This window comes from Pantherophis guttatus, chromosome 2 (genome assembly GCF_059756535.1).
Source record: "Pantherophis guttatus breed Tessera chromosome 2, ASM5975653v1, whole genome shotgun sequence".
Lineage (NCBI taxonomy): Eukaryota > Metazoa > Chordata > Lepidosauria > Squamata > Colubridae > Pantherophis > Pantherophis guttatus.
In genome coordinates this window covers 10,584,012-10,600,190 of record NC_142064.1, presented here as the reverse complement: position 1 = coordinate 10,600,190, position 16,179 = coordinate 10,584,012, and the positions used below count along the sequence as shown (strand labels likewise).

The 16,179-nt window shown below is 46.1% G+C and overlaps 1 protein-coding gene across 2 annotated transcripts in view; it reads left to right on the top strand.

Moving 5' to 3' along the window:
• ST8SIA5 (ST8 alpha-N-acetyl-neuraminide alpha-2,8-sialyltransferase 5) overlaps positions 1–5,048 on the top strand; it is a 47,964-nt gene extending 42,916 nt beyond the window's left edge. For both annotated transcript variants that reach the window (XM_060690773.2, XM_060690774.2), the window contains 2 exons: positions 2,920–3,012; positions 4,380–5,048. In XM_060690773.2, coding sequence (XP_060546756.2) covers positions 2,920–3,012; positions 4,380–4,848 — 562 coding nt within the window. In that variant the 3' untranslated portion in view covers positions 4,849–5,048. The remainder of the gene's footprint in view (positions 1–2,919; positions 3,013–4,379) is intronic.
• The last annotated feature ends 11,131 nt before the right edge of the window (positions 5,049–16,179 follow it).

Below are 16,179 nucleotides of genomic sequence, written 5' to 3'. Positions count from 1 at the left end.
ATGTTAGTGGCGTATGCAAGCCTGCACAGGTTCTACTGGTGTGTGAAGACTATATTTACTTATATCATACCTTTATTATTTTAAAAAATAGCTCAAGATGGCAAACATATCCAACACACCTCCCTCCTTGTATTTTCCCAATGGCAACAACCCTGTAAGGTAGGTTGAGTTGAGAGAAAATGATTGGCCCAAGATCACTCAGCTGGCTTTCAAGACTAAAGTGGGAGTAGAACTCACCACCTCCTGGTGATGGGCCCAAAGTCACCCAGCCTGCTTTTATGGCTAAGGCAGGACTTGAACTCAGAGCCCCTTGCTTTCTAGCCTGTTTACTTGACTACTAGACCAAACTGGCAAAAATGTCTTCTTCATCATAAAATAAAGAAGAAAATTATGTTCTACATGGAGACGAATGACAGAGAAGGATCTCCTAATTATATCTTGTACTTTGGTTTCTGCAAATCTTCCTTTGCCTTGATTACAAATTCAGCTTCCAGCTGTTTTTTTTTGAGGCTGGGAAAAAAGCCTCAAAATGGGTTAGAAATTCAATCCATGCGGTTGAAAAGGACGAGATAAGGAAATTATAATTATAAAAGATGGGAAAAATACAATCTCAAAGCCTTGCACGATCATTTTATCCGAAATCGCCAATTTCCCAGGGCAATGTCAGTAATTGGAGATATTTAACAATCTAAGGAAAACAGATACTGCATACTGTAGATTTGGAGTTTAATTGGGATTTATTTAGATATTTTGAGGAGGACCCTTGTAGTAGCAGCTTAGATTCCATGTGGATCTCGCTTACAGGCTAAAAGCTAAAAGTGCTCCCAATTAGGCATTCCTTATATAACTGGGTACCTCATTCAGGGTTTGGAAAAAGCCCTCCGACTGCCAGCTCTTTGGAAAATGTTCACTTTTTTCTATTGCTCTTTCTCCTTCTTCCTTTATTAGGAAAAAAGAAGGAAAAAAAGTTAAAGAAAGAAAGATGGCACTGCCCTGTAGGATCAAATGAATGTATTAGTGTAGGACAGGTGTGTCAAACTCAAGATGTGGTCAGATCTGGCTCGCGCAGCCGTCCTGGAAATTGTAAGGGGCCGGCCTGCATCACTTCGGCCTGGCCCACGCTATTCCAGAGTACACACGTGTGCACAGAATACAGCCCAGATGGCAGGGGTGGGGCCTGCGCTCACATGCACCTGCCATCTCCTCCCTGCCCGCCACCGGCCCACGGAGGATAGATGATCCGGCCCATGGAAAAATCGAGTTTGACATCCCTGGGGTAGGAGGAGTAGCACAACCTGTGGTAGGAGTCAAACGAGGGACCAGCCTAGAATCCCTACATAGCCACAAGCGGACTAAGTCCAATTCCCTTTGAATTCCATAGACACTTACGGAAGATTAAAATCTTGAACATCTGGCTATTCCAGGCCTGAGGATGGGATTTTTTTTGTTGAATTCCCATTGGTTGTTTTTTTGATGTGCTTCTTACGTCTTTTGTCTTTTCCCAGTATGATTTGATTGCTTATTATACTGTATGACTGTCACTGGGTGTTGTGCCTTGTGATTCTTGACGAGTGTATCTTGTCTTTTTATGTACACTGAGAGCATATGCACAAAAGACAAATTCCTTGTGTGTCCAATCACACTTGGCCAATAAAGAATTCTGTTCTATTCTATTCTATTTTTTCTGGATATTTCTCTTTTTTTTCCTTTTCTTTCTATTTTATTGTTCCGTACAGTTTAAAATAAGGGACACGGTGGCTCAGTGGTTGAGACACTGAGCTTGTCGATCGAAAGGTCGGCAGTTCAGCGGTTCGAATCCCTAATGCCGCGTAACGAGGTGAGCTCCCGTTACTTGTCCCAGCTTCTGCCAACCTAGCAGTTCGAAAGCACATAAAAAATGCAAGTTGTTCTGCCCCAGCTACGGACCCCCAAAGAACGCAGCACACACAAACTCTATACAAAGCTTATTTTACTCAAATAACTTAGTCTTTATCAACCAAAGGCTGTTAATGAACTGTCTTAACAGCCTACCAGAATTCTAAGATAAGGTAATCACAGTGTTACTAGAGTTGGCAGAAAGCCCAGAAACAATTTTGCAGAGAATCCAGATGCGAAGGAGATTGTACTAAAGTTGTTCCCTACAGCTTGCTGCAAGTGGCGTTCCTCCTTAAATAGGCTAAGGGAGTGGCCAGTTAGCCCCAAGCCTTACTCTCGAGGAGACCTCCTCCTGAGGAGCCACTCCTGCCTTTTGGCCTCTCTGTATGCCCGTGCATTGAGAAGAGGCTCCTCCTCTTCTTCCTCTTCACTTAAAGGACCTTCTGGAGGTTCTGAAGGCCCTGGCTGAATCCCCGCCTCTGGCACCACATCTTCTCCAGCCTCCTCACTGTCCGACTCAAGTGCCAGCTGCACGGGCTGCTGGCGCAGCACCACAGCAGCCTCCTCGTTGTCGGAATCAGCTACAATCCACACAGGCTGCTGACGGGCCACAACACAAGTGGAAAAATAGGGACCACCTTTGGTGGGAAGGTAAAAGCGTTCCGTGCGCCTTTGGCGTTGAGTCATGCCGGCCACATGACCACGGAGACGTCTTCGGACAGCGCTGGCTCTTCTGCTTGGAAACGGAGATGAGCACCGCCCCCTAGAGTCAGGAACGACTAGCACACATGTGCGAGGGGAACCTTTCCCTTTTTACAGTTTAAAATATAAGCTGCCCAGAACTGTCTGTGGTTGGGCCACTTCCGAATTCAAATCAATCAATAAATCCCTTCCTCTAAATCCAAAGGCCTCGGAGTAGGTAGAGCTCAATTGGCAGTTTTAGGCACAGTGTAAAATGGTGTTTGTTTTGGACAGGGAGGAGGGGGTTACAGCTAAAAAAAATAATCCCTAAGATCTTTCCCCGCGCTCCTTTTTCTCCTATAGATGCAATTTGCCACCCATATCGAGGAAATACGTTGCAGATGTTGGGGCAAAGACTAACGTCGTGACGGTCAACCCCAGCATAATTACGGAAAGGTCAGTCGTTTTCCAGCCTCCTTTCCCTCTCCTGAGCCTCTGTGAAATTCGCAGGCATGAGAAAGAAGGAAGCCGCGTCTTCTTCTTTGCCCTAGCTGCAATTGACTGTGTAATTTCATAGCAACTGGAAATGAGAGTCATTTGAGCCTCCTTGTCATCAGGGGAAATGCGTGCAATTGAAAGGATGCATATGGACTTCAGCCCACGCATGTTCTCTTCTCTTCTGTAGTCTCGCTTTCCCTTGCTTTTCTTTCCTTCCTCTCTCATTCCTTCCCTCCCTTCCTACTTTTGCTTCTTTTCTTTAGCTTCCTTTCCTTGGCTGTCCTTCCTTCCTTCCTTCCTTCCTTCCTTCCTTCCTTCCTTCCTTCCTTCCTTCCTTCCTTCCTTCCTTCCTTCCTTCCTTCCTTCCTTCCTCTCTCCCCCTCTTTCTTTTATCTTCCTTCCTATTGTCCTCCCTCCCTCCCTCCTTCCTTCCTTCCTCCCTCCCTCCCTCTTTCTTTTGTCCTTCCTTCCTTCCTTCCTTCCTTCCTTCCTTCCTTCCTTCCTTCCTTCCTTCCTTCCTTCCTTCCTTCCTGCCTGCCTGCCTGCCTTCCCTCCTTCCTTCCTGCCTGCCTTCCTTCCTTCCTTCCTTCCTTCCTCCCTCCCTCCCTCCCTCCCTCCCTCCCCCTCTTTCTTTTATCTTCCTTCCTATTGTCCTCCCTCCCTCCTTCCTTCCTGCCTTCCTCCCTCCCTCCCTCTTTCTTCCTTCTTTCCTTCCTTCCTCCCTCCCTCCTTCCTCCCTGCCTCCCTCTTTCTTTTGTCCTGCCTTCCTTCCTTCCTCCCTCCCTCCCTCCTTCCTTCCTGCCTTCCTCCCTCCCTCTCTCCCTCCCTCCCTCTTTCTTCCTTCTTTCCTTCCTTCCTCCCTCCCTCCTTCCCTCCCTCCCTTCCTTCCTTAAGATGGCTCCATTTGTTCTGTTTTGCATCCTCCTCTATATTTTGAACTATTGGGAGAACAGTAAGGAGATTCATTTAGCATTCATTCCTGATTTTATAGTGTCTGGAACTGAAACTTGACTCAGAAGCCAAACCTTCAACCTCCAGAGGGCTCAGAGGGTGCCAGAGTTGGACCTTAACGGGGGTGGGGGGGAAAGACCCTGCCATTTGACAAAAACCACAATTTCTGATTTTTCCTTCCTTTTCCACACCTTTGAGGCAGTTGACATTTAAACGAGGCGTTCCTCTCTCACAGATCCCAAGAAGCCCACCATAAAACTCTTCAACTATAACACACTTTTTATCAGAGGAGAATTTAAAGGTCGTATTAGATCGCTCAGTTTTACTCTTTGTTTACTCTTCTTGTGCTCCCCTCCCCGGGCAAATTACACCAGGTTCCAGAGGCTGGAGAAATGGAGAAGGCCTTTCTACCGTGTCCTGAAAGCCTATGAAAACGCCTCCGTGTTGCTTCCCGCCTTCTACAACACCCACAACACCGACGTCTCCCTCAGGGTCAGGTACGCCCTGGATGACTTTGAATCCAAGAAGGCTGTTTACTTTTTCCACCCCAGATATCTCACTAACGTTTCACGCTACTGGCTGACTCAAGGAGTCCGGGCGAAGCGTATCACCACGGGGCTGATTCTAGTGATGGCCGCCTTGGAGCTGTGTGAAGAGGTGCACCTTTTCGGATTTTGGGGCTTCCCCATGAACCCCTCAGGGATATTTATAACTCATCATTACTACGACAACGTCAAACCTCGGCCCGGATTCCATGCAATGCCTTCAGAGATGTTCAACTTCCTCCGTCTGCACAGCAGAGGGGTTTTAAGAGTCCACACCGACGCCTGCAGCTACTCCTGACGCAGTTCAACGGACGGATTGGATTTTTGGATTTTTTTTTTTAAAAAAGAGCAAAATGTAGGTGTTTTGGGGTCCTTTGCCACATTCTGAAGCAGAAAACTCGTCGGCGGGCAGGATAAAGACGTCGGTTGGGCCAGGCGTTCCGTGCAAACGAATTTTAACGCTTCGAGGAAATTATGCAATAATATTGGAGGTTCTTATTTTCTCGTCAGGTTCTTGCTTTCCTTCAGAGTGGGTGAACCCCCCACCCAACCCTCTTTTTCCCCCCTCATCAGCCATGTTGGGCTGTTGTCCTTTGGGCGAAGCACACCTTAGTGTGGCAGGAATGTGCACCCTGCCTTGGGGCCTCCAGCAAGTAAAGCACATTAGCTATGAAGATTTTACAGTAGAAATAGAGCACATCGTTTTAGGGATTTCAGTATTTCATTTCTAGGAGGGCACCGAACTTGACAAACAGGAAATTCAGATGGGTTGTTTTGCAAAGCAGCTGTGAATTAGGACACGATTCGTGAGAGGCTTCAATGTAAGAAGCATGGTGTATTCCCTTAGCTCTGTCATCTCTTTTGGGGTCATGGAGTACATCATTCTGTACTCCCTTCCTTCCTTCCTTCCTTCCTTCCTTCCTTCCTTCCTTCCTTCCTTCCTTCCTTCCTTCCTTCCTTCCTTCCTTCCTTCCTTCCTTCCTTCCTTCCCTCCCTCCCTCCCTCCCTCCCTCCCTATCTTTCCTTCCTCCTTTCCTTTCCTTTCCTTTTCTTCCTCCCTCCCTCCCACTTCCTCTCTCCTTCCCTCCCTCCCTCCCTCCCTCACTATCCTCCCTCCTTTCCTTTCCTTTCCTTTCCTTCCCTTCCCTTCCCTTCCCTTCCCTTCCCTTCCCTTCCCTTCCCTTCCCACCCTCCCTATCCTCTCTCCCTCCCTCCTTTTCTTTCCTTTCCTTTCCTCCCTCTCTCCTTCCACACTTCCTCTCTCCTTCCCTCCCTCCCTTCCCTTCCTTTCCTTTCCTTTCCTTTCCTTTCCTTCTCTTCCCTTCCCTTTCCTTCCCTTCCCTTCCCACCCTCCCTATCCTCTCTCCCTCCCTCCTTTTCTTTCCTTTCCTTTCCTCCCTCCCTCCTTCCACACTTCCTCTCTCCTTCCCTCCCTCCCTCCCTTTCTTTCCTTTCCTTTCCTTTCCTTTCCTTCCCTTCCCTTCCCACCCTCCCTCTCCTCCCTCCCTCCCTCCTTTTCTTTCCTTTCCTTTCCTCCCTCCCTCCTTCTACACTTCCTCTCTCCTTCCCTTCCTCCCTCCCTCTCCTCCCTCCCTTCCTTTCCTTTCCTTTCCTTCTCTTCCCTTCCCTTTCCTTCCCTTCCCTTCCCTTCCCACCCTCCCTATCCTCTCTCCCTCCCTCCTTTTCTTTCCTTTCCTTTCCTCCCTCCCTCCTTCCACACTTCCTCTCTCCTTCCCTTCCTCCCTCCCTCCCTCTCCTCCCTCCCTTCCTTTCCTTCCCTTCCCTTCCCTTCCCTTCCCTCCCTCCCTCCCTCCCTCCCTCCCTCCCTCTCTCCCATCCTAGTGAGCCCACAGATAACACTGCTGTGAAGAAGATGACCAGCGGTATTTGAAAGGCTACACATCTGTTTCCCTTCCTCCCATTGACTGCCTTCTCATACTGCCACATTGCTCTTAGCCATGTTCAGCTTACTTCCTGAATAAATCTTTGGGGTGAATAGCCCCAAATTCCTCCTCATCGCAGTATGAAATGTTCTACTAACACAGAACCATGGGCTTCCTGTCGATGGAAGTTTTCTGAAGCCAAAGAGGAACTATTAAAGTATGTGAAGAAACTGGGGGATGGAAACACACCCTTTAGAGGAGAAGATGGATCAAAGCTGGCCTGATCAGTAAGGAGGGTATAAATACAGCTGAGAGAATACTTCAACTCCCATGCTGGCTGGGGAATTCTGGGAGTTGAAGTCCACAAGTCTTAAAGGGCCAAGGTTAGATACCCCTGCTTTAGGGCATTGCATGGATGCAATGATTAAGAGGTGAAATGGAGGGGAGGAGATGTCCCACTGGACAATTTTCCTGCCTGATCAGAGCAAAAGTTTACCTGGTCCATAGTTTCTATCTCCGAGAATCCTGCACAATGTCCACAGAAGACATAATGAAGTTGGGGAAGCCATCATCCTGAGTGTTTTATGCAAGAGGGAAAGAGTGGTAGGTGTACGAGAAAGACAGGCAGACCCTGGAAAGTGGAGTCAAGAGAGGAATCAGCTTGGCATTCTTATATTCTCACAAGCAGGCTAAATCCAACCCATCTTGTTCTTTTAACTCTTATCTAGCACCAATTTAGTGCTGGCTGTTGGTTGACGACAGTGGTGGGTTCCTCCCGGTTCGGTCCGGTTCGGCTGAGCCGGTAGCGGTGACGATATGATGTCACCGAACCGGTTCTCCCCCCCTCCCCCCCACCCACGTTATTCTTACCTTTTATTTGGTCCCACCCCCAATCTATTGCTGCCTCCTGAGTCCCAGCTGATGACTAGAGGGAAAAAAACTGTTTAAACTCTTGCCGGGGGGCTTCAAAGGGCCGTCCTACAGCTGATCAGTGTTAAAAGCAAACAAATAAGTCCGGTCGTAAGTGCGAGGACTGGTCGTAAGTGCGAGGACCTTCCAGAAACGACTGACCAGCTAGCCACGCCCACCTAGTCACCTGACCTCCAAGCCACACCCACAAAATAAGCCACGCCCACAGAACCGGTAGTAAAAAAAATTTAGAACCCATCCCTGGTTGACGAGATTCTTGTGTATAGGCACGAGCAAGAAATCAGCTCAACAGGAATGCGTGGTCCTGATTCTTCACGCCTGTCATTAGGTACTTCTTTCCGTACGTAGCGAGCTAATAAAGGGGCAGGCAGGAGATTTGAATTCACTTGGGTTTGAGGTTGAGAGAAGTATAGACCTGGAACAGGTCATAAATCTGGAAAGTCCCACCTGCCTGGTTAACAGTCAGCACTAAATTGGCGCTAGGTAAGAGTTAATGGCATGCAAGACGGGTTGGATTTGGACCGCTAGTGGGAACATAAGGATTCCAGGCTAATTCCTCTCTTGACTCCACCTTCAGACTCTTCTCCTACCGCTCTTTCCCTCTTGCCCGAAACATTCAGAATGATGGTTTCCCCCAGCTTCATTACGTCGTCTCTGAACGTCGTGCAAGATCCTCAGGTATCAAAACTATGGACCACGTAAACTTTTGCTCTAATCCAGCAGGATAGTTGTCCAGAGGGACACCTCTCCCTTCCCCCACCCCTTTGACCTTCCAGAGGACAATGGGAGGTTGAAAAACATTAAAGCACAGCATGTGTTATGATTTAGCCCAGTTTAATCAGAGCACAAGCATGCAAATGCGAGTAGATTAATAGGTACCACTTCGGTGGGAAGGTACCAGCGTTCTCTGTGCCTTCGGCATATAGCCATGTTGGCCACATGACCACAGAAGTGTCTTCGGACAACGTTGGCTCCCTCGGCCAAGATGAGCAACACGCACTAGAGTTGGATATGACTGGACAGGGAAACCTTTACCTTTTAATCCGTGTACAGGGCAGTCCCAAGATAACAAAGGCAGAAGATGACAATTCTTTCGGTGCAGGTGTATTTTTTTTTAGACCCAGCATGCACAAAATCTGCAGTGATGGGACAACAGGATTATAATCAGAGTGTGAAGTATTCAGCCGGTTCAGACCGGTTTGGGCAAACCTGTAGCGGTGACTGCATCCACCCGCCCATACGTAATGCCGTCCTATTTAGCCACGTTTTTGAGGCCGGGCGCATGCATGGAAGGGGCACGTGCGAGCAAAGCACATGCATGGAAAGCCGGGTGCATGGCGGAAGTAGCGCACGGAGCGAACTGGTGGTAAGAATATGTGAAACCTACCGCTGATTATAATGTCATGGAAAGTCGGAGAGGCAAATATTAGGAACAGGAGGTGGCTGATCTGGCTAATGGCATCTTTAATTTCTTTTTGAAATGGATGGGAATTACCATATTTTTCAGAGTATAAGACGCACCTTTCCCCCCCAAAAAGGGGGTGAAAATTTAGGTGCGTCTTATACACCAAATGTAGCCCCGCCCACCCATTGGCCCCTACCCTTTGGCCCCTGCTTCCCAGCAATTTACCTCCTTGCAGCAAGCAGCAAGAAGAAACAGCTCCTTTCAGCTTCAACACAGCCTAATTAGCACACATTGATTGGATCGGCCTCCCGACTCTCAGCTGTTTTGCTCTCAGCTGTTTTGCGCAGGGCTGCAAGGAGGTAAATTGCTGGAGCAGATTTTTTTTTCCCTTGTGCTAATCAAGCTATGCTGAAAACGAAAATGAAAGTAAAGCAGGCCGTTTGCTGTTTGCTGCAAGGAGGCAAAATTGCTCAGAGGCAGAGGCAGCTTTCTTTTTCTTCTTTTTCCTCACCAAAAAAGGTAGGTGCGTCTTATACTCCGAAAAATACGGTACATGCTGAATTTTCCATGAGTTGCAGTTGGATTCTAGCCATGTACATCTCAGGGACCTAAAGGTTCGCAAACTCACCTTGCTTCAAGTGGGAATAGCCATTCCACGAAAAAGGAAGTGTTTATTTCATGATTGTAAAAAGCCATTTCACCTAATTAAATCTGTCGTTCAGTAGTTGGACAGTATTTCTATCCGTCTCAGACAAAGGAAGCCACATTTCTCTACAATTCTCAGAAATTAAAAAGAGACAGACATTCCCAATTTGAATATCTATGAACGACTTCAAACTTTGGAAACCTGTGCAGAAATGTGGCTTCCTTTGTATGGCATGGACAGAATATTTCTCTGCTTTCGGAAGAAAAGTGCTCAATAGTAAAACAATAAAAATAAAAGGTATATATATATATATTTGTAGTTTTTATGCAGTAAAATTGAGCCATGTTGGGGGTATAGCAGTAGATGTACTGTAGAACATAGGTTTACACAGATATGTGCCAAAGTCCATAAGCTTTGTATGTGTTAAATATTTAACACATGTATGTGTTAAATATTTTCATGGAACCAACATACAGGTAGTCCTCGACTTACGACCAGCGGAATTTCCATTGCTAGGCAAGGCAGTTCTGGAGTGGTGCAGTGGCCTAGAGGTGCAGCTCTTGCCTCACAATCAGGAGACTGTGAGCTCAATCCTAGGTAGAGGCAGATTTTTCTCTCTCTGGCCGCACTGAGAATATATCTGCTGAACGAAACTCCGCATTGGCGACAGGAAAGGCATCGGGCCATTAAAACTCTCAGCTAGCTCCGTTCAGTTGCAAGGGATTATAGGGTTGTTAAAAGAAGATGATGATGAGGCAAGGCAGTTCTTAAATAAGCCCTGTGCAATTGTACGAACTTTTTTTTTGCCATTGGTTGTTAAGCGAATCACTTCAGTTGTTAAGCGAATCATACGATTGTTAAGCAAATCCAGCTTCCCCAATCGACTTTGCTTGTCAGAAACATGCCGGGAAGGTCACGAATGGACGATGCAACCATCGTAAATACTTACCACTTGCCAATCCCCTAAATTTTGCTCACGTGATTATGGGATATTGCAATGGTTGTAAGCGCAAGAGCGAGTTGTAAGTCGCTGTTTAAGTGCTGCTGTAATTTTGAACAGTCGCTAAACGAACGGGGAGGGCTACCCGCCATGTACAACTGAATACAATCCATTTCTTGAAAACGATCAGGAACCTTTCTAAAGCTCGTCTGCACTGCTATGCAGATGTTAGCTAGCAGAAGTATTGAAGCCAGTTTACGGTAGAATAGAAAAATCACCACACGGGGAAAAAAAGAAATCTTAAAATAGAACACGCTAATGCATCTGCAGCAACCATCTTCTGAAAAGACCCACTGAAACAAAATCCATCCATTGGCCTGTTCAAAAGCAGATAAGGAATCAGAGAAGAGCTGGAAGGGAGCTTAGAGGTCTTCTAGTCCAGCCCCTTACTCAACCCTATACCATTCCAGACAAGTGATTGTCCAAGCTCTTCTTGAAAACCTCCAGTGATGGAGCACCCACGACTTCTGGAGGCAAGCTGTTCCGCTGGTTAATTGTCCTCACTGTTAGGAAGTTTCTCCTGAATTCCAGGTTGCTTCTCTCCTCGATTAGTTCCCATCCATGGTCCCAAAGGTGCTTTTTCAGGAGGACTTTCTGGCTTTTCTTTGAAGATGTTTCGCTTCTCATCCAAGAAGCTTCTTCAGCTCTGGCTGTATGTATATGTGGTGCCAGCGTAGCTAAGATAATTCACTTTGGATACTCACTTCCCTTCAGCTGATTAATCATTCTGAGACCCTCCTGCGTCTGTTTCATGACCACCTCTAACTTTCTCTGAAGCACAAGAAGGTAACAGCTGAAAGTCCAAGCAAGTGAAGTCGACTTGGATCATGCCTAGAAGCACAAGGTCACAACGCCAAGCCTCGACTCCCCGATAGTAGACTTGCCCAAGTAGAAAGGTGCTACAATTTGTGACAGGAATTCATCCGCGGGTTTGGATCGGGGGTGGGCTTCAAAAATTTTAGCAAGGGGTTCTCTGCTCAGTTGCTGGGTAGGCGTGGCCTAGTCGACCTCCTGCACCATGGCGGGGAGGGGGCAGTTTTGCCCTCCCCAGGCTCCAGAGGTCCTTCCCAATCTTTCAGTAGGCCCATTTTTCACCCTCCCCGAGCCTCTGCGTGCACCCTGCATCCAAAACGGGATGCAGAGAACAGATGAGGGTGGGTCCATTCAGCATTTTTACTACCGGTTCTCCAAACTACTCAAAATTTCTGCTACCGGTTTTCCAGAAGTGGTCAGAACCTGCTGAAACCCACCTCTGGATCCAATAAAACCACACCTTAGATTAATTATATTGGCCGTACAGCTGGAGTGATACAGGGAGAAAAGATTGAACTGGATTCATTTTGAGGAAATCTTTAGGACAAACCAATGCCAAAAAAAAGGAAAAGATTTTAACTGAATTAGAAGAGTGCCAATTAAGACCACCAATCTGCTTCCTGATATCTATTTTCTTCCTCCGTGTTCCCTAATAAGAAGCTAGGAAGCTGCATGCTGCAAGCAAATAACTATCTTCTAGAAGTAAATCCTACTAGACTTTTGTGGGTTTTTTTCTTTGAAAACATTTCATTTCTCACCCAAGAAGCTTCTTCAGAAGTGAATAATTCTGAAACATCTTCAGTTTCGCTTCTCATCCAAGAAGCTTCTTCAGAAGTGAATAATTGTGAAGCATCTTCAGTTCCGCTTCTCATCCAAGAAGTTTCTTCAGATGTGAAGAAGCTTCTTGGATGAGAAGCGAAACTGAAGACGCTTCTTAAGAAGAAGAAGAAGCGAAACCTTTTAAAAAACAAAACAAAAACAAGGAAGTCTGGTTACCTTTTGGAAAAGCACTTTTGGGACAACCATGACTTGGATGAATGGGAATCTCTATAGACTTCTGGACAGGGGTGAAATCCAGCAGGTTCTGACAGGTTCTGAAGAACTGGTAGCGGAAATTTTGAGTAATTCGGAGAACCGGCAAATACCACCTCTGGCTGGCCCCAGAGTGGGGTGGGAGTGGAGATTTTGCACTATCTTTCCCCCAGGAGTGGGGAGGAAATGGGGATTTTGCAGTATTCTTCCCCTGCCACGCCCACCAAGCCACGCCCACAGAACTGGTAGGAATTTTTTTTTAATTTTACACCTGCTTCTGGAAGTAAGAAAATAAGAAAACCAGGCATGGTTTTGAGTTTACAAAGATCTCCTGGAGTGGATGAAGATATTTTCTGCAGGGCTTCCTGGTCAGCGGACGTTGTTGTGAATGACCACTGCAGGCGGCCATCTTGGGCTGTGCTTACCTCATTCTCTCTGTCCGGATATCCCATGCCCCCATAGAATGATCTGGCCTTGAGTTAGCAGAACCATTTTTGGTGACGTAACACAGGGCATCATTCATGCCATATGCTAGGGGAGAATTCATTTTTCCTCCTTCCAACAGAGCTCTTTCTTTCATGCTGTCCAAAACAAATGTTTCCTTCTCCAAATAAAACATTTTGGTTTGAAGAATCCCTGAGAAACTTCAAGATTTCTCAAAACAAAGTTGGGAACCCCTCAGGGGTGGGATTGAATAATTTCAGCAACTGGTTCGCAGCCCGGTTGCTGGGGGGTGTGTGGCCTTGGGTGTGTGGCCTACTCGGCCTCCTGCACCATGGCGGGTGTTTGTGTGTTTCGCCCTCCCCAGGCTCTGGAGGCTTTCCTCGAGCCTCCAGGAGGGCGAAAACGGCCTCCCCTGGGCACCGGAAGCCCTCCGGAGGCCAGAAATGGGCCCATTTCTGGACTTCCGGTACTTCCGGTATGCCTGTTTTTCGTCCTCCTAGAGGCTCTGTGTGCGCCCTGCACTTACCTGGCATCCAAAACTGGCCGCATGGAGACTCCTGGGAGGGACGGGGCAGGGTGGGCGGGTCAGCCAGTCCTTGGAACAACCAGTTCGGCAAATCAGATTAAAATTAACATCCGGTTTGCCTGAACCGGCTGAATCCCACCCTGCTTTGACCTTATATAGAGTCCAGGAACGATGTAAGTAGATATCAGTAATATTCAACTTTATCAGGGTGCCTTTTCCTGTAGTTATAAGGCCACTGCTTCAACGTTATCTAGAAAGCCATGAAGATTCTTTAATGTTGATGGATTAGTGTTATTTATTTGTTGGTAATTGCTGTTCACTGTGAAGTATAGCCAACCTGTCAAAGAGATTGTATATCGTTGCAGAGTTAAATTGATAAATATGGAATAAACATATTTCCTTTTACTTTGAAAGAGCTGCCCCATTACAGGTAGCCTTCGACACTGAGTCCAAAATTTATTGCTAGGCGAGACAGCTGTTAAGTGAGTTTTGCCCCCATTTTACGACCTTTCTTGCCACTGCTGTTAAGTGAATCACTGCACTTGCTAAATTAGTAATTCACGTAATAATGGTTGTTAAGTGAAATTGGCTTCCACATTGACTTTGCTTGTCAGAAGGTTGCAAAAGGGCATCATGTGACCCCGGGACCAGAGGTGAAATGCTACCGGTTCGGACCGGTTTGGGCGAACCAGTAGTAAAAAATGCTACCAGTTTGGGCAAACTGGTATTAAAAAAAAAATGCTACCGGTTCGTGTGAACTGGTATTTCTGACTATCAGCTGTGATACGCGATTTATATTAGCTAGAATCGTCAGGTTTCCTGCTTTCTAGCTAATCTAAATCGCGTGGCACAGCGGATTCCACCCCCCTCGCTGTTCTACTTACCTTTGCAGACTCCGAAGGCTTCAAAATGTCCCTTTTTTAGCACTGCGCGGGCGGGCCTCAGGCATGCCTCAGACGCACATGCGCACAAAGCGCGCGCTCGATCGGAGACTCACAGAACCAGTAGCAGCCTTCAGAGGATTTCACTGCTGCCCGGGACACTGCAACCGTCATAAATATGAATCAGTTGCCAAGCATCTGAATTTGTGACCGGTGGATGTTGCAATGGTCCTAAGTGTGAAAAATGGTAATAAGTCACTTTTTGCAGCGCCGCTGTAACTTTGAATGGTCACTAAATGAATAATTGTAAGTCAAGGACTACCCTGTGTAGACAACAGGTCAAAGAGATTGAATATGGCTGCAGAAGACAAAACTGATAAATATGGAATAAGCACATTGACTTTTATTTTGAAACGGATGTGACCAGCAAAAGACTCCCATTCATTCATATATTGGGATTATGTACCACTTCGCCTGCAGTGAATTGAGCTCCATAGGGTAGCTTTAATCTTGGAGCAAAAGGCTACCAAGAAAAGCACATCCTCACCAACATTGGCAGGGTAAGCTACTATTTATAAACAGGGAGCAAACCCCTCACTCACTGGCACTGATGATGTTACCTACTTGGGTAACAAAACGTCTACAAATAAACAACCAAGCTCAGAGAGCACTAAGGACTCTGCAGTTCAGTCCTGAGCTACATTTATTCTCTTCTCTTGGTGTTGTCAGAAATTTCCATGAAAATGGAGAAAGGAAACAGAAAACAGTCATGGGAGATTCAACAACTTCTCTTGTGCTATTAACAAAGCTTAAGATGCAAATTAAAAAATGCAACATACAGGTACAATTGATTGTATTTGTCTGGCTTGGATCCAGTTAAGGTATTTGGAAGCAGGGGAAAAAAAATATTTTGCAGTTTATAGATCCATTAAGGGTCCTGTTTTTACCCACTATTCATTTGCTCGTGCCCTCAAACATAAACTTTTATAATTTGGATTTTTTTTTCTCTTTAATGTATTGTACGATGTGAAAGAAAGCCTATAAATTGATGTAAGCCATATCTTTTGAAAAATAGCAGTCAGGGTTATTTTCATCAGCTATTGTGTTAACTATGCTTAGGAGACGAACATTTAATAAATAAAACCAGTTCTGTCAATTCCATTTCAAAAAGAAGTGCAATTGAAAAATTGTGTGTGTATATGTGTTTCCCCCCCCCCAAGCAAATTTCTGTATTCACTTATGTACCATAACTTTGCATGATAGTTCTCTTTTTTTTAAAAAGCATTTGTTTTATCCTATGCATTTCTTAGCCAACTTTTACGATTGGACAGCTTTCAATCCAAACAATTCAGTGTCAATTCAAGAAGATCCTATCAATTATTTTAGCCACTTTTGAGATGAGCTAATTGAAAACATTCAGCAAAACAAGTAATGATATTTTGTTCTTAAGATCAGGGGTGAAATGTAAAATTTGTTACTACCGGTTCTGTGGGCGTGGCTTGGTGGTGGTGGGAATAATGTGACTGGGTGGGCGTGGCCAACTTTTTTTTTAAACTTTTCAAAGCATTTTTTCTAATGCTTTGAAAAGCCTCTGCCGATCAGGCAACTCAGCTGCGATTGTCAGAGACTTTTCAAAGCATTTTTTTTAACCACTTCTTCGGCCAAGAGGTTGCAGAAAAAAATGCTTTGAAAAGCCTCTGATGATCCCAGCTGAGCCGCGCGATCATCAGAGGCTTTTTTTTTTTACTTTTAAAAGCATTTTTTCATCGGAAGACGTAGAAAAAATGCTTTTAAAAGTAAAAAAAAAAAAGCCTCTGATGATCGTGCAGCTCATCTGGGCATGGTGGGGGGGTGGCGGGATTTTTGCTACCGGTTCTCCGAACCACCTGCCACCATCGCTACCGGATCAGGCGATCCGGTCCGAACCGGGAGCATTTCACCCCTGCATAAGGTGTACATAGATCAAGTTTGATTCAGTCTTCCGTCCTTCCGGGATTGTTAAAATGAGGACTCAAGATTATCGGGGCAATATGCTGACATTGTAAACTGCCCGTCATTCATTGGCAAAC